Source organism: Stegodyphus dumicola, chromosome 10, assembly GCF_044657685.1.
Source record: "Stegodyphus dumicola isolate Sdum_Otavi_A_Nest chromosome 10, ASM4465768v1".
NCBI lineage: Eukaryota > Metazoa > Arthropoda > Arachnida > Araneae > Eresidae > Stegodyphus > Stegodyphus dumicola.
This window is the reverse complement of record NC_140777.1, coordinates 116,252,033-116,270,665: the sequence shown is the minus strand read 5'-3', so window position 1 is coordinate 116,270,665 and position 18,633 is coordinate 116,252,033. Positions and strand designations below refer to the sequence as shown.

The 18,633-nt window shown below is 33.6% G+C and overlaps 1 protein-coding gene across 7 annotated transcripts in view; it reads right to left on the bottom strand.

The window, feature by feature from the left end:
* LOC118198052 (twitchin-like) overlaps positions 1–18,633 on the bottom strand; it is a 480,648-nt gene that overhangs the window by 451,542 nt on the left and 10,473 nt on the right. For all 7 annotated transcript variants that reach the window (XM_085825414.1, XM_085825418.1, XM_085825417.1 and 4 more), the window contains exon 2: positions 12,932–13,348. In XM_085825414.1, coding sequence (XP_085681540.1) covers positions 12,932–13,247 — 316 coding nt within the window. In that variant the 5' untranslated portion in view covers positions 13,248–13,348. The remainder of the gene's footprint in view (positions 1–12,931; positions 13,349–18,633) is intronic.

Genomic DNA, 18,633 nt, shown 5'->3' with positions numbered 1-18,633 from the left:
TGTTTGTACACCCAAAAATATTCTTATATTCTTTGGGCATGAAAAGGATGTACAATACGTTTTTATACCCAAAACCATATATATATTCTTTGAGAACAAGAAAGGGATGTACACCCAAAAATATGCATGTATTCTTTTGGTACGAGAGGACGCATAATACGTTTGTATGCCACAAAATACACATACTTGAGAAGGAGAGAAGGAATAATAACTTGGTAAAAAATAATAGGTTGGTATATAAAAAAGGGGGACCTCTCGGGCAAGAGCATTTTTTCTTGTCTTACAGGTTTATAAAGCAACTGCTTTTCTTTTTTAAGGTTTTTTTTTTTAATTCTATCATTTAAAACAAAAAAAATTTAAACTTTTCTAATATTTTGATGAATTATTCAAACTTTCAAAAATATAGTTTCACGTTTTTGTCATGAGTTTCGCTATTTTTTTTATTACTTCTTGTCTAGTTTTTCTTTATTCATTTTGTATTACTGATTTCAATTTTGTTTTCGAATTTATTTTATTTCTTACTTAATATCTTTCGTGTGGTTTTAGAATATTTAAATACATTAAAATATAGTCAGAGTCGCGCATTCATTGCTTGAGGTCATTGACTTAATAGAATTTTGGATCATTTTTTCAGTTTCTGTGCTGAAGATTTACAATTTCACTTCAAAATATCATTTCTTTTATAATCATCCATTATAACATCAAACAGTTTAAGTTTACGGTTTGGAAAAAAAATGCAATATACAACCCCATTTCGTAACGCCTATTTCGCCATTTTTCTACTGATAGAAGTAACATCTAGTTTTCAAAGTTTTACTTCGGCTTTTATAAGCGTTAGAATATGAAGATGTTAAATTAGTCTCTTTCATCAAATATTAATCTATTCCAGTATTCAGAATTCCTATTTATAGCAGATTTTGAGAAAGGAAGTTTCGGTTCTTTGACTGATGTAGAATTTGTAACATGTCACTTGAGAATTACATCTATCTTACTGAATATTTTAACAATCTTTTGATTAATAGATATTCTGCATAGTAAAAAAAAGCTCTATTTCATGTTTATGAACGCCCAGTTGTCTATTATTTTAATTACTTTCGGTAATATTGTTGCATTTCACATGGCATCAATGGATGATTCTCCAGTCTTTAATTTGTATTTCCGCCATGTTTTAAATACTATTTTACTACATCAGATGAAAATCATTCATTTTATAAAGATCTCAGCACTAATATGTTTTACTGCTCCTAGTTACAGATTAAGAAAAATTTGTAAATTTTAATCACATATGTTTTCCTGAAGAAACAATGATAAATTTTAATCACATATGTTTTCCTGAAGAAACAATGATAATAAAATATTCCAGCAAACATAAATTCCAAGAAAATCCTATTAAAAAGTTCAAGAAGACAATTGTTCAAGTTTATTTTAACACATTTTCCTGTTATGTTTCAATGCAAAATAATATCATAAGTGCACGTACTGTTTTCTTGCAGATGAAATTATTTGTCTTTCATCAGAGTTCGAAGCCTTTTGTGACATGAATGTTTGCCCCAAAAGATGAAATTTTAGTTTTAATTACTTTATTTTTGGAAAACAAAATTTTCTTATAAAGAAGACTAAATATATAGGTAACAACATACTTCAAACGAAAACATGTTTAGTGTATTTAAAACTTTTGACATCATTTTCAGGAACTAAAAGTACTTGCACACATTTGTGAGACAATGGAAATTTAAAAGAATGTATCTTATGAAACAAATTATATAAAATCTAACATATTGACAGAAGACATATATCAACACAAGCATTAATAATTCATGATATTTTATTTTGTTTGGCATTAATTTAGAACCAAGAAATATCAGTGTATTTGAAGAGACATATTACGAGGTCTTCCTTCTTTAGAAGTTTATTATGCAGTATGGAACAAGAATATAACTTTTATAATTTAACATATAATAACAAACTTGCTTTTGTGGGAGAATGTATGGATTGCATAAAATTAAAACTTAATGGTACAATGAAAGAAGGCTTTCTTTTAACGTGCTGTTGCTATGCGTATCAGCATGTTTGTCTCTAGACTACTACTTTAGAATAGGCATTTCAAGGCCATTTCTTTCCCCAAACCACGACCCATAACCAAGGTAACGATAGCTGTGAAAAATGCTCTAATTCGCTAAAATCTTCTCATTCCTTACATGCGGTGATAACGCCACATCTTATGATATAAATGAAAAGAAGAACGCCATAATTTTGAAGTGCCTATAGTAATCTGAAGACTTTGATTTGACTTTCTGAAAAACACTGTCATGACGTGATGACCACGCATGCGCAGTTCAGCCGAACGGCCTGCAACGCCTCTCTCTTATGAGACTTACTAGAGAAGAGTAGTTAGTAGGAGTAGCGAAGTAACGAAGGAAATGTGCTGTATGTCAGCTTAGATGCAAGATACAAAGTGATACTTGTGTGTTCATCGTTTGTACTTATTATTTTTATTTGTGTGTTAATAAAGTTTTGTGCCGTTGAAATGGCTGTTTTATGCCACGCACACAATACGATACGTCTACGGTAGGATTCAAATACATATCCAGAAGCTACACGCCCAAGAAAAAGAAGGATATGACGGTGGTGTCAGAACAGGAGGATGTGTCATTCTGCAAAGTTCACGGATAAATGCGTAAGTGAGTCTTCAGAAAGGTAAGAAATTTGTTGAATTTATTTTGTGGTAAAGTGGAATTCAAGGTTACAAAAATGGCTGAAGAGCTTACGAAATCTAAGAAAGAACGGAAAATTATTCGTTCAGCCATTACTAAAGTAACAAATGCTATTGAATCATTAATTGCAGCCGGTAACCTTGAAGACCTTGAAGAATCACTGGAAATTTTAAAAGTAAAAGCTATTTCTTTGAGAGCGTTAGACGAAAAAATTAAAACTTTGACTGATGTTAATGACATTGAAACCGAAATCGAAAGTGCCTTGGAATACGAAGAAAAAATTTCGAAATGGAGCTTTAGAGGCACAAAATTATTGAAAGAAAAAAGAAATAGCAATAATTCGCTAGTTTCTAATGGTTCTTCTAATGATAGTAACAATTTATCTATTTCTGGTGTCGATAAAATTTCTGATTATAATGTTAAATTGCCGAAGATTATGATTGATAAATTTTATGGGAATGCTGAAATGTGGCAGACATTTTACAATTCTTTTGACACGGCAATAAATCAAAACGAAAAACTATCTAAAGTAGATAAGTTCAATTACTTGCTTAGCCTGTTAGGCGCTGCAGCTTTAAAAACAATAGAAGGCTTTTCTTTATCTCCAGAAAACTACGACGAAGCTTTTAAAATTCTCAAGGAGAGGTATGGTCGAAAAGATCTCCTTATTAATTCTTACATGCATAAACTTTTAAATTTACGGCCTGTCCGAAGTTCTAATGACATTAATTCTTTGAGGGAATTATATGATACCTGCAACGTACAAGTAAGGTCACTAAATTCGATAGGGTTCAAGACCGAATCGTATGGAAAGTTACTATACCCTTTGTTAATGAAATGCATACCTCAGGATATAACGCTTGATTTTGCTCGTCAAAACGCAGATGAGGAAACTTTTAATGTCGACAACCTCATGAAATTTCTAAAACGGGAAATTGAAAGTCGCGATCGAACTTCATTAAATCTATTTTATTCTAAGAGTCACGCTAATTCTCTTGGAAGGCATTCACAACCAAATGAAAAGCGAAACAACTTCCACACTCGGAATTCATTCAACGCCAACAAATTTGGCGCCAGCTATTTCCCTAATGTAAGCAAAATTGCAGTTGTTCGAACTTTCCCTTGCTTATTTTGCGAAAGCGAAAATCATGCTTCGGAAAAATGCGTTATGTCTCCGGAAGAAAGGAAAAAGAGTTTAAGGGCTTCTAATCGGTGCTTTCTTTGTTTCGAAAGGAATTGTAGAATAAAAAATTGCTCTTCCCAATTAAAATGTTCAAAATGTAATTCTAAGTATCATAATATATTGTTGCATGAAGATAAGGAAAGGGTTGCTAAAGAAGAAATTAAGAATAATTCTAACGCCGTAACTGCAAAGATTTGTTCTAAATATTTTACTGCGAATCAAGAAGTTAAAGAATTAATAGATGACTTGCCAACCGCTAAACTTATATGTGATGGTAAATTAATTAATGCAATAGCAGATACAGGCACGCAATTGACCATTGTCAAGACCGACATTGTACCAGAAAAATACTGTACGCCACATGGAAGTGTTATCCTCACGTCAGCTTTCGGGCAAGCTTTAAAAGCTCCTCTCATTAACCTACCTTTAGCAATATATTCTGAAAATGATAAATTTAGGTCACCTATTTTTATAACATGTGCAATGGTGGATAAGTTATGTAATGATTTACTCTTGTCGTTAAGTGCTTTTAATGAGTTAAGGGGAGATGATAAAAGAAAGTTTGATTTTGAATGTAAAAATGTAAACTTTGCTAATGATAGTTTCGGTGAAATGCCTTTTCATGAAACTGAAAATTTTGACGAAATACTTAACCATGATAGGGAAAACCTAATTAATGAAAAATGTAATGAAACTGTTAAGAAGATAATATAATACTAATTCAGAAGTCAAACAACAAAAATCAGCGTTAATTTACAAAATTTTCACAGGACTAGTTTCGATGGTTTTACCGAACCATCATCTTCAGCTGCAAAACCGCAAATGAACAAGATAGGAAATAATGTTTAGATAAGATAAGAAAGCCTGGACAAGAATAAGCAAGTGGCGCCATCTGTTGGCGAAACCAGAACTAAAACATAATTTCTCTAAAAGCCGAAGGCAAATTTGGATTGGAATTAGGATCGTTCCAATCCAAATTTGCCTTCGGCTTTTAGAGAAATTATGTTTTAGTTCTGGTTTCGCCAACAGATGGCGCCACTTGCTTATTCTTGTCCAGGCTTTCTTATCTTATCTAAACATTATTTCCTATCTTGTTCATTTGCGGTTTTGCAGCTGAAGATGATGGTTCGGTAAAACCATCGAAACTAGTCCTGTGAAAATTTTGTAAATTAACGCTGATTTTTGTTGTTTGACTTCTGAATTAGTATTTATTCGGCGTGTTATTGTGTCTTAATTAAGATAATAGAATGTTGTGCGCTTGTATATGAAGATACAGGTAAGGATGATTCCAAAGATAGCACGGGACACGATCAATGTGCTTCGGATTCAGAACTGTTTCGAGTGCAACAAATGAATGACCCATCTTTAAAAACATGCTGGCAAAATGTTAAGAACGGAAGTAATAACTTTATTGTTATTGACAACATTTTGCATCATAAAGATAAAGTTCTAGGGGAAAGAGTTTACTAGTTGGTCGTTCCCAAAGAAAGAAGAAAACAAATTTTGGACTTAGCTCATTCTAGCTTGTGGGGAAGTCACCTGCGAACTAAGAAGACAGCCGAACGTTTGAGATATTCGTTCTATTGGCCGGAAATCAAGAAAGATGTAAATGAATACTGCAGTGCTTGTACTTCTTGTCAACATCAAGCGAAAAAGCGTCCCTTTGATGAAGTTCCGATTACGCCAGTAACACGTCCTAAAGAACCATTCCAGGTAATTAATGTGGATATCCTAGGACCTGTAGAGCCAAGCTGTAGAGGTTACAAATATGTTTTGTGTGCTGTTGATCAATGTACAAGGTGGCCCGAGGCAGTGCCATTGAAGAATTTGAATGCCAAAGCAACATACGATGCATTGTTGCAAATCTTTTCACGCACAGGAATTCCTCAAATTGTTGCTTCAGATCAAGGAACTAATTTTACTGCTTCGTTGACCCAAGAGTTTTTGAAAAGGATCGGATCGTCCCCAAGGTTCTCGACTCCTTATCATCCAAGTTCAAATGGCCTGGTAGAGAGATTTAATGCTGTTTTAAAGGGAATGATACATCATACCGTTAGAGAACATTCGAAAGATTGGGAGAAACATCTACCGTATTTACTTTGGGCTTACCGTGAAGTTCCTAATGCTAGACTGGTGTTAGTCCGTTCCAAATGCTTTATGGAAGACGTCCTAATGGCCCTTTGTCTATTTTGAAATCGTCATGGACTAATGAAACTCCTGTTCCTCATGGACAGTTAAGTTCAGTTACCGATTATCTGAATGATTTGAAGACGAAATTGGAAAAAGCTGCTGAATACGCAGGACTTACAGATGTTGGAAAGCAACAAGCTTATGCATTCTACCGTAACCGAAAGACTCGTCATAAAGAATTCAAGGAAGGTGACAGGGTTATAGTTTTAATCCCTGATAGCCAAAACAAAGTTTATGCCAGATGGACGGGACCTGCTACGATCATCAAAAAGCATACTGATTATAGTTACATAGTACAAATGCCTGACAATTCATCGAAGCACGTTCACGCAAACAAGATACGAGAGTTCAATACCGCTGTGAATAATGTCGGTGTGATAATTGATACAGATATTGATTTCGGCGAAGTTGAAAACGTTCCAAGAATTGTTCCACGGAAAGCAAAAGAACACTATTCTAATGAGGAATGTGATTTTACACACCTTGAACCGCATAAGAAGAAAGAACTTATGGAAGTTTTAAGAAGGCATAAGAACCTAAGAACTGGTATCCCGAAAATCGCCAATGTGGGAGAACACAGCATCAGACTGAAACCTGGAAGTATGCCAAGAAAGCAGAAACCGTATCGAATACCTGAAGTTCTAAGAAATGAAGTTGATCGACAAATAGATGAGCTATTGCAGCTAGGACTAATTGTTGAGTCGGAGAGTGGATATGTGCATCCAGTAGTTTATGTGTCAACAAAATATAACGGTAACATGTGCAGACTAAAAGACCTTGCTGAGTTTATTGATGACGTGACTTAAAATGACATGATTATATATTCTAGTGAGTGAAGCATGACTAACGTTATGAACTATGAACTATAAGACATTTTGACTGTCTAGTTTGATTTTTTTAGCTAAAATGCTAAATTTTTTTTCTAACGTTAGGTAATGTGTTTAAAGATTTAGCTAGGGTTTGCTAAAGTATTATGTTTAATGTTAATGATTGATTTGTATCGTCTCGTTTATATGATAACTGCTTATATGATTATGATTATGTGAAGGATTTAAGTTTGAAAAGTTAATTGAATGCTACATCCTTTTAAATGAATAGGATTACTGAATTTATGTTGAAGTAATTTTAATTTAAAATGGTAAGAATTGGTTAATTAAGTTCGAAAATTTCATGAATGTTATTTTATTTTGTTTCAAGAAATGTTTATATATATGAATTTGACAGGTCATTGAAAGACGCAATCAAATCTTTTCGAGGGGAGGTGTCATGACGTAATGACCACGCATGCGCAGTTCAGCCGAACGGCCTGCAACGCCTCTCTCTCATGAGACTTACTAGAGAAGAGTAGTTAGTAGGAGTAGCGAAGTAACGAAGGAAATGTGTTGTATGTCAGCTTAGATGCAAGATACAAAGTGATACTTGTGTGTTCATCGTTTGTACTTATTATTTTTATTTGTGTGTTAATAAAGTTTTGTGCCGTTGAAATGGCTGTTTTATGCCACGCACACAATACGATACGTCTACGGTAGGATTCAAATACATATCCAGAAGCTACACGCCCAAGAAAAAGAAGGATATGACAAACACATTGAACTCTTAAAAAATTGCCGATCTTTTAGAACACTTAGCAGCTGCAGCGTTTGTAAAGTCGCACCATTTTATAAAACAATTAGTAGAATGTTAAGATTTATTTTAGGTTAGTAACCAAAATATCATAACTAAGATTTTGGCAATTAAACTGACTGCGTGACATAAGCTTCATGTTTGAATTTGAATTTGTAATAATTTATACGCGCAGTCAGTTTAGTTCAAAACCACTCCAGAAGAACGAGGAAACTATGCGACTAATTTAATTTCTGAAGTATGCGGTTACAGTAAGGATATAACAAATGAAAAGTAGACATAGATAAACTACTAGTAATATTAACATTGCTATATCTAATAAGATATTTTCATTTTTATTTTCCTGTAACTTGAATTTCGTCCGTTTTTACCGCTGTTTTTGCTACTCCTTAATCCTGATATCATCATGAATTATTAGAAAAACTAAATATGTAGCTTACTCACAAAACTCTACACTGAATGTCAGTTCATGTTTACTTCACTGTGATGAGTCGGTTCTTGTATTTGAATAGCATTATTCTATTCTTGTATTTGAATTCGAGGTGGCCTTCGATAGTATTAATTTAGAAGTCAAACAGTAGTAGTTTGGTAGTTTGCGAGAGCTTACTTTTGTTAGTGAGATTAAAATAATCACTACGTGGACAAATCCGTATTAAAATTTGGAGGAGCTCGTTCTGTGAAAGCATTGAGAAATCAGAAAATTACGCGAACATTTTTAAATGTTTCAAAACCTAACGCTAAAAACCTACGGCGAAAAATACGCGAAGGGTAAATAGGAGATATTGTAAATAAATCTTAAAACTAAACAAATGTTTTCGAAAGCAACGGTATTTCTCTCTTTAAAATAATGTTAAATGGCGCAAATAAATGAACATCAGAATGTGGAAAGATATATTGTTATTTGAAATATTACCATTTGAAAAAAATCAACAACAACAAAAAAATATATATGATTCCATTTTATACGTTGCGATCGAATTTCATCCTTAAGTTTTACTTCTGTGGCAGAAAGACTTTTGCAAAAGGTATAGTATTACGTAATTCTGGTTCTGTTATCAAAAAATTTATAGATATGTTGTCTTTTCAAAACAATAAATTAATGGCAATGATTCACATTCTTACAAGCATGGCTGAAAATACAAGTAACATTCTGGGCGCGAGTGTAAATGTAAATGACGAAGGAGCTAATATATTGCTAAAAAATTTAAATGAGGATAACAACCTTCGTCTCAAGATAAAGTGAACTGTCTTAGCTCCAAATAAAACACTCTCCAGATATCGCAGTTTCTAATTTCGATTTCTAGTCTATTGCTTTTGCATTTCAAGCATTTAATCATTTTTAAATCCCATAAAATTATTACAAATAGGTCATTTTAAAAAGCATTTTATTAGCAATCAGACTGATAAACGAAAAACGCTGAACTGTCCCATACATAGGGTATTTTCGGAGCCCAATTTTGAGTCCATCTGTTGGTTATATGCTCAGGATGCAAAATTAGTTAAAAACAGACAACTTAAGACCTTTATACATAAGCTAAATATATTTTCAAAGGCTTAACTATTTTTAAATAATAAAGAATTTGATTGGGAAGTTTATAACTACAATTATTAAGTAAATGCGACGAAACGATATATTTGTCGTATAGGCTACGAATTACGCCAGTGCAGAGCTAGAACGTACTTTTTATAGAGCATATGGCTAGAGAATAAATGTTTTAAGGTTTTTATTTAGCGGTGATTTTATTATTTATTAAAGCGGCAGTTTGACAACAATCATGCTAAAATTTCAACTGAAAGGATTAGAAGATAAGCTGCATACTTGCTCAGTATAATTTAATGATCTTAAAGTGTATGTGGTCCGTTTGGGGATCGCAACTGAGAAGAATCCAATTGTAGCTTATAGATAATTGATTGTGACTCACAATGCTGTATATTCATTAACACTTAGGAACTAAAGATGACTTTTCCAAATTCGTTGCAGATTTCCTCCGCTTTTCAAAAATAGAGCAATGTTTTAAAACCTGCTTTAATATCATTAAGCGAAGAAGATTTTATTTTTTACATTTAATATAAGAGAAAATATGAGCATTATCATTTCATCCAGAAGGAAAACCTTTCAAATCATACCAAATACCTCTATAAACCTAAAGCAATAGTAGAGCAAATAATAATATGTTAAATACGCATAACTACTGTTGTGAAACGCCCAGCTGCGGTAAAATAGCTTCCCCGCAGAGCGAGGTTAGGGTTACCAGAAAGTGGCAGGAAGAGGCAAGGTTACCAGATTTGGCGCAAAGTCGCCCACTTGGCAACATTTGGCGACAATATTGGCGCTATGCCACAGACGGAGCGAGAACATTCAGAATGAATTGTTACCGGTTTTCCCGAAAATGTTCTGGAAGGCAGGTTAAAGCTATATATACCCTGCTTGTATGCGTAGTAGTAGTATCTTGAGCTCAGTTGTGTAGTAGTAGTGTCTTCAGTTCAAAGAGCGAGAGCGCGATGGACCAAATCGGGAGCTGTACTTTAGTGCTTTGCCGTGAAGATCATTTCACCGTTATGGCCTGAACACTGTGTTGCTGATTGTTCAGCGTGTTTATCGTAATTTTTCGACGACTGTAAACGTGTTTTGGGAACTGTACTGTGTAGTACTATAAAAACATAAAATTGTGAATAAATTTTATGTTATGTATTTTATGTATTTTAATTATTCAATCAAGTGATATCGTCAATTACACCAATTCCGCGAACCTGTAGAACGCAACAATATATATTTGGAAGGAACATAGAATTATGTAGTTTGGTCTTTCGGAACCAAAAAATAAGAGAACAGCCGTTAAAATAAAAGCTGTAAAAGTAGTGGTAGTCAGTATATATGGCGCTTTAAGACACTGGATATTCGGCATCGGAAGATAAAATGTTACACTAAGATCGTCTATTGCTGTCTTATTGCTATTTGTTTCTATCAAATCACTGTGTTTATACGTTACATGCCTGTCTGGTCTAAAGCCGAATGTTGAAACGCGTTGTACTTTGGGTAATGTGAAAGGTATTTAGCCCCCCCCCCCAAAAAAAAAAACCTTAGTTTGACATAGGCTTTGAATAAAAGTATATCGATTTTGAGAACGAAAGACAGATTCCTCTTCTTCAGGGAATAAAATAGAATTTGTTCAAAATCTACGACAAACCAAAGCTGCATTTTTTTTTTTTTTTTTTTTTTTTTTTTTGATTTTTTAACTTAATTCTGGCGTGTTTCACTTAAACTTGACATAAAAGTCTTGAAGTAAGATGATGCACTCGGTTGTAATATCTCACACATTTTCCATTTTCTAGCGTATGGTAGGAATTAAAATTATCTTTCAAATTTAATTCAGGCCAGTATTTTATACCAAAAATTAGTTGTACTCTTTTAAAATTGTTGCATGAAACATACACTGAACGATATTCTTGCTTTTCATCTGTTTCCTATTCATAAACGAAAACACTCCTCTTCGGATTTCTTTTACCAGTTGAGATAAGATACTGTTTTGGTTATTTCGTAAAAGCGAAGTTTGGTAAAGCGAACTTCACAAAACTGAGGTTATGTGGACATGATTACTGTTCGACTTGCTTACAATACAAATGTAGCACAAATGAATGTGTATTTAGAAACAAACGGCTTTTTCCGAAGCAATGTGTTACACAATGCAAAAAGTGGGATGTTAAAACACAATGTGAAATGTTGCAGACAATGAATAAGACCTGGATATAAGCCAAAATCTGAGTAATCTATCGCAATGTCAGTCATGAACTAAGAACAATCACTTTCGTGTAATTTCAGAATTTAGGAGTTCATAAGAAATGTCCAGTGTGTTCTCGGACTTCAGCAGTGTATTAAGTGATTAGACCAAACTAAATTCTAAACACTGACTAACTGTTAACCTTATCTCAGGTTTTATTTCAAGGTCTCGTAATGGAACGAAATAATAACAAAACAAAGTACGATATGTTGGAGATACTGAAGGCAAAAGAATCAGTGTTAAGTTGATTCTTATTGTCCAATGCCAAATATTGTAAGATTCCGAAAGTTGCCGAAAATTGGTAATGCCGGAAGTTTATGTGATGACGCTGTAAGTTGCCAGTCAATGATACAAGTAAATAAATGCCAGTAAATGCCGAAGCTGAAGGACTTAAGCTGATTCTTATTGCTTCAATGTCTCCCAGATTTGTTCTTCAACGTATTATTTTAGTTAACCCGGTATGATACTTTAAATCCATTTCAGGAGCCCTCTCCTTCCATATTATTCATCTTTTGTACCTACTTAGTTAGAATTACTGCCTAAAATCATCGATTGTAAGCCAGAACACATATACCGCATGTCGGTCAAAAGGTCGCTTACAAACTTAACGTGCTGATTTGACAGATCACGGGAAATAAATTTTACACAGGAAGTTGTGTTTGAAATGTTACACTAGAAGTTCGATTAATAAATTTTACACAGGAAGTTAGGTTACATGCACTCTTGCCGTGGAGTAATTAATACTTCTTAGAGAAAATAAGTATTACGAAGAAACTGAGAGAAATTCTCGAACAAGTATCAGAGTAGTCGAACGTGACTTGCGAGTACACATCTCCTGTCAATTTCCCACAGCACAGCTTTCTCTACGGAGTTGTCCAAGTAGTACGTTGCGACCAATGTGTCTGCTTACTGGGAAAGCTCTAGCCCTTCGTGGAGGATTTTCCAATGAAAACTCTCTCGCATACACATTACACACGGGAAAACCACGAAAACGGCCATGCATCCAGCCCGTTCGCGGAATTTGAACCTCGGACCGAACTACTGTTACCGTTCGGCCACTAGTGGGCCCCATTGTTTATCGGAGGCGCTCTCGGTACATATGTCTCGCGGCTTGCTCGTCAGTTCCTCATTACTGAACTGATGCACTTTTCTCCCGCAACATCTTCGCCTGAAGTGATCCAGCTCTCAGCTTTTCAGCACGCCTGCGATAGCTGGTCAGGGTTTTAGACGCCACTTCCTATGTAAAATTTGTTCGCCATATTCTGACAGACCAGCATGCAAAGTTTTATTAAAGATCTTTTGGGGCACTCTGTATATACAAAAGGTATTGACATAAAATGTTCAAAGATTGTTTCAACAATGTATTGACATATTATATGCAGTATAATAATAGTTATAATGTGCCGCTGTTTTAAAACGCATAGACAAAATTTGGTACTTACGACTGAAATTTAAATTAATGGACGCCGAGACATCTCCCAGTTTGTTCTTCGCCGTTACTTTGTACATTCCTGCATCTGTCTCGAATACATCATTCAGTTCAAGAGTAATGTTATACTTGTTAGGTCCTATTTCTTTCATTGTCACTTTAGTCCTGCGGTCATCGTGTAGTGGTACATCACCCCTGTACCACTGGATGTCAGCCTTAGGATTGGTAACTAGCTGACATTCGAATACCAGTTTATTGCCATCATCTTCTTGACGAAGAGTGGGCTTTTTAGTGAAAGTTGGGGCTACATCTTCTTCCGCCACCCCCATCTTGGTTGCTTGCCCTCAAAAGGGCGGGTCACGGGACCCCTTTAACCACTAGTGAGGAGGAAGCACTTTCAGTACGGCACCACAGAAGTGACCAAAACTACCTGAAATAAAAATTATAAATTAAATATTTGGATATTTCTAATCAGAAATTTCTGCAGAAAAAGAAAATTAATGGCTATAGAGAAACATGAAACTATACATATATTTAATAAATATTCTCTATTCGTATAAAGCTAATTTATAGTTAATTTAAATTTAAAATTTAATTACGAAATTTTAATTGCAAATATAAAAGATTAATTATTGCTGAGAATTAATTTACAATATCATTTAAATTCAAAGCACATATGTAAATTAAGTGCACGTATCTAATACCATGACATATATATAAAAATACCATATATACACCATATATAAAATACAATACCATACTTCCCCTACACGAATTATGCATGTAAACTAAAAATAAACTCTATACAATCTATCAAAATACAAAAATATATAAAAATAATACTAAAAACTCTAGCAAATAGCAGGATTTAATTTAATTTAACTAGTAACTACACATTTGTATTCCTGAAAAATGGATCTTTCAGAAACCTGCTATTTACTAGCCTTTTTAGCATTATTTTTATATATTTTTGTATTTTGATAGATTGTATAGAGTTTATTTTTAGTTTACATGCATAATTCGTGTAGGGGAAGTTTCCAATAGGCAAGAGTTTCTAAATTACTTTGGTTTTTCTAAAAAAATGCTTTTCTATTATATTGGCAGTTTACCTTTTAATTAATATTTTAATTCCTAGTCAATTTACTTGCTAAATTTTCCTTTTAGTAATTCACAACATTTGGTTTTACTTTTGGTTTTGAATATTACTATACCCTTGCCTATATGGATAACGAAACACGAATTGAGTAATTGAAGAACTAGGTTTGACGGAAACTTCCCCTTAATGAGATCTGTCTCCTGCCTGCTCAACAAGTATTCACTTATGCAAATTAATTTGGTCTTAGAAATTCTTTAAAAAAATTGTTGGGATTAATTTTTTGGAATATTATATATTTTTTCATGGTATTAGATATGTGCACTTAATTTACATATGCTCTAAGAATTTAAATGATATTGTAAATTAGTTTGCAGCAATAATTAATCTTTTATATTTGCAATTAAAATTTCATAATTAAATTTTAAATTTAAAATTACTATAAATTAGCTTTATACGAAGAGAGAATATTTGTTAAATTCAAATTTCATTCCTTGCAGCAATGGCGCAAGAGAATTATTTAAATTCAATTTAACTTTACTATGGAAGCAAATCCATGTCAAACACTCTTAACCAAACTTGGTCCACCATCCAAGAACATTTAAAGCAGAATGGAAAAATAAGTAAAGCAGGTGTTTGAGTCCCTCATAATCTGTCCGAAAAGAACAAACCCAACCTATCCATCACATGCAACGTATTGCTTCAACGGCACCATAGAGAGCCGTTTTTTGATCATTTGATTACTGGAGACGAAAAATGGGTCCTATATGATAACCCAAAACACAAAAGGCAGTTTCAATAGGGGTTACAAAGGTTTTACATCCCGAAAAGGCGCTTCTGGGTGTTTGATGGAGTATTCGCGGAATTGTTCATTTTGAATTGCTGAAACCTGGAAAAACTGTTAATGAAGACCTTATTGTGAACAATTGGATGGAGTGAACCAATCTGTAATCGAAAAATATCAATTGTCAACAGAAAAGGCGTGTTTCTGCAACACGACAATGCAAGACCGCACTGTGCACTGGAAAAAATTAATGAATTGGGGTGGGAGGTACTGCCATACTCGCCCACCATACTCGGCCGATATCGCAGCATTGGATTAGTGCCAAAAAATTTGAAAATTTGGACGATGTCCAAAATGCCATCTTGAGATATTTTACTCAAAAATCAATTTATTTATATCGGTTCGGGGATTGAAAATCTGCACACTAGATGGCAAAAGGTTGCTGATAACAAGGGTGATTGCATTATTGATTAAAAATAAAAACGTGTTAAAAATGTATTCGTGTGAATTTAATGTAAGAAAGCGACATTACGTTTTGGTCCACCTAGTACGTAAGATATAACAAAATATGATGACTGCTTTGAAAAATGATTGGCGACCGCGAAATCAACATTCTAAATTTGGTGATCTGCCCCTAAATTCATATCTTCTCCCAGATTCCAGATTTTTCTATGTTACGTAACGTTTTAATGTAGATACCTCTTGTCCAATCAAATTAATTGTAAACCAAAACTCGGAACTGAACCTTTTCCGACTCCCCCCCCCCTTCTTCCTATGAAGTACTGCGACACTCTTCTCTTTTTCGCATACGCTTTCGTGGTGGCAACACGCTACTTTTCCATGCTGCCGCTTACTTGCTTAAGATGACGCCGTACTTCAAAATGGAACTTATATTGTATTCAAATATAATTAAGAAATATCTTGTCTGCAAAAGGATGATTTGATATACGTAAAAAAATAAAGACTGTGATTATTCAAGCTCAGTTGTAATAAATGTGTCATCATGCTTTTCCACTCAGTCCTTCCTACCTTCAGCCACTACGGTCTTTTCAGCCATCTACGAAATATCGAAAGCTGTTAAAAATTCCAGTGCCTTCATCTATGCATTTTAAAATTATTACAGATACATATATACAGGTAAGAAGATAGATAGACACAGATACAAATATAGAGACATTAGGTATTTTTTTGGAAGCCGGAGAGATGAAAAATGAGCAAACGTCTTCGCCGAGAATCGAACCACGGACCTCTGGAATACCAGCCCAGCGTGCAGAACCACTACACCACGAAGGTACGCTAGGAAAGTGGGAGAAATACTTTATATACTGCCCATTTTAAAAAGCGACTGGGGTGTTTAGGGGACCCAATCGCCAAATCCTGGGTGTGGAGAAAACTCATCCGACACCCTTTTAGTTCGGACGCCACTGTAGAGACATTAGGTTTTTTTTTTTTTTTTTCGGAAGCGGGAGAGATGAAAAATGAGCAAAAGTCTTCGCCGAGAATCGAACCATGGACCTCTGGAATACCGGCTCAGCGTGCAGATCCACTACACCACGAAGGTACGTTAGGAAAGTGGGAGAAATACCTTATACAAGTATAAAAAAATTTAAACATTAATTTAAATTAAATTTTTGAAAGAAATTTATAAAATTGAATTTCTTTTTAATTTTAAAAAGTTGGACTTAATTTACTCTAAGCTACATTCTGAGTTTAACATGTGAAAAAAATCGAAATTTTTTTCACATGTTAAAATAAACGCATCAGGATTATTTATAATTAAAGCATAAAAGAACTTTTTGTCCACAAGGAAAACAGAATTTCTTAAATAAACGCATTTCAGTTCAAAATACATCATACATTTTCAGCAAAATTTTATAATAAACGAAAAACTAAAATATGTTTAAGAGAAAAAAAATTAGCTAAACATAACTTATTTATTCTAAATTAAAAGCTAAAAAAAAAAGCGTTTTAATTTTGTCCATTTATCAAATTTTCTTGAAGCAAATTAATTAAAATCAATCTTTATGCTGAAAATTTGAATTCCAAACTAATTGTGTGCGTCATCTTATGATAAATGCAATAACGTATCTGAAATAAAATTTTTCCCCAGTTCTGTCAAATAGTTCCCTGAATTATGGGTCTTAAAAATAAAGCAATGATAATTTAATCAGTCTCTAGCTTGAATTTAAAAACCATAATGGGTGCACATAGTAACAGGTGTATTTTTAAAAGGAATAATAAATTATTTATAATTTTTATCATTCAGATTCACGATATTTTATATTGATTCTTGAGGAAGAAATAATCAGTTAATATTTATTTCCAGATCTTTCAAGTGAAAGTATAACCTTTTGGTTGAGTGCTTTTTCCTCGACTTTCAGATTAAGTAATAAAATTCAATAGCGTGCTATACCGTTTGTTCGCAATGAAAGAAATCATATATGACTAATTGAATTCTCTAGGAATTTGTTTTTTTAAATTCACGACAGTAAAACATTTTGTAGATGTAAATATGATATAGTACTCTTTGAAAGAATCATTGTGTTTCAATAGCAATACAAGCAATAAAATTTTATAAATATGGTCTTTTTGCATATTTGAAATAAAAATTTGCCGATCTGGATTGTTTTAGGTATGTTAAAAAAATACATTATGTTTCCAACGGATACAAAAGGATTTTATCTCAGTGTTCTACTCTGTTTTAACGTTAAGTGCTTCTTTCTCACAGCTGAAGAATATTTGTCCTTCTTAACACTTTTGACAGCTAAACTAACTGAAATTTTGTTTCCTGTACGTATTTTAGTTAGAAATTAAGTGGTATGGACATGTACATAAAGATGAACTGTTTTAATTGGACTTTGTCTCTCAGATTAGTACATTAATCGTTAAAACAAGTTAATGTATACATGACATACTTTGATAAGCTTAGTTTTGATGACAAGAGCTTTTAAAATATTGATATGATGATTAGGCAAGTCTTATTATATTCACTGCAGTATACTTTTTATTGGTTGTGGTATTATTCCAAAGGAAGTATTTGAATTTGTTATTTAATTTTGAGTTAATTGATCTCAAGTTTGGAAGTCAGAAATTTTCAAAAGAAGAGAAACTAATTTTTATTTGAATTTTTACAAAAATTATATCACTAGCACGTTTTAGTGCCATTGATTCCAAAGCACTAAATATTTAATCAATGCATATTATAAAAGTAAGTGTACAATGTGAGTGCCGCTAATTTTCAGAAACGAGTCTCGGTACGATAAAGGGAGTTATATGGTGTGATAGTCCTCTATGCCCCATCCATGAAGAATGTTCCGGTTTTTATCCGAAGAGCATACTTTTGAATATATAATGGCTGAAAATTTCGCCCTCAAGAAATTTCTAGGACAGTCCAGAGCATTTGAGAGCATTCTTCAACATTCCAGATCATCCCGAAACATTCTGCAATGTTCGGGAATAATCTGGAACGCTTTAGAATATCCCAAATCATTGTGGAGCATTCCAGAGCACTCTCGAATGCTTTGGAATGTTCTGGAACACTGTGGACCATTCGAAGCCTTTTTTGTATGGGTGGGGCTACCCAGTAGGAATCTATAAAGATTCGTCGTAGGTTCGAACGTCAGTTTCTTATCAGTGAAGTGCAGTGAGTGAATAAAAACAAACACTGAAGAGTGAGTAATTAAGGTGACACAGTGACTGAATAAAAATCGAAAATAAAGTGTGTAAAGTGTACTTAGTGTATTTCTTAATAAAAAGTTGATTTAATTATATTTTATAAAATGCCTAAGCGAGAAGAGGAGATCTTGCCAGTTCTGAGGCAAAACGGCGAAAACGAAAA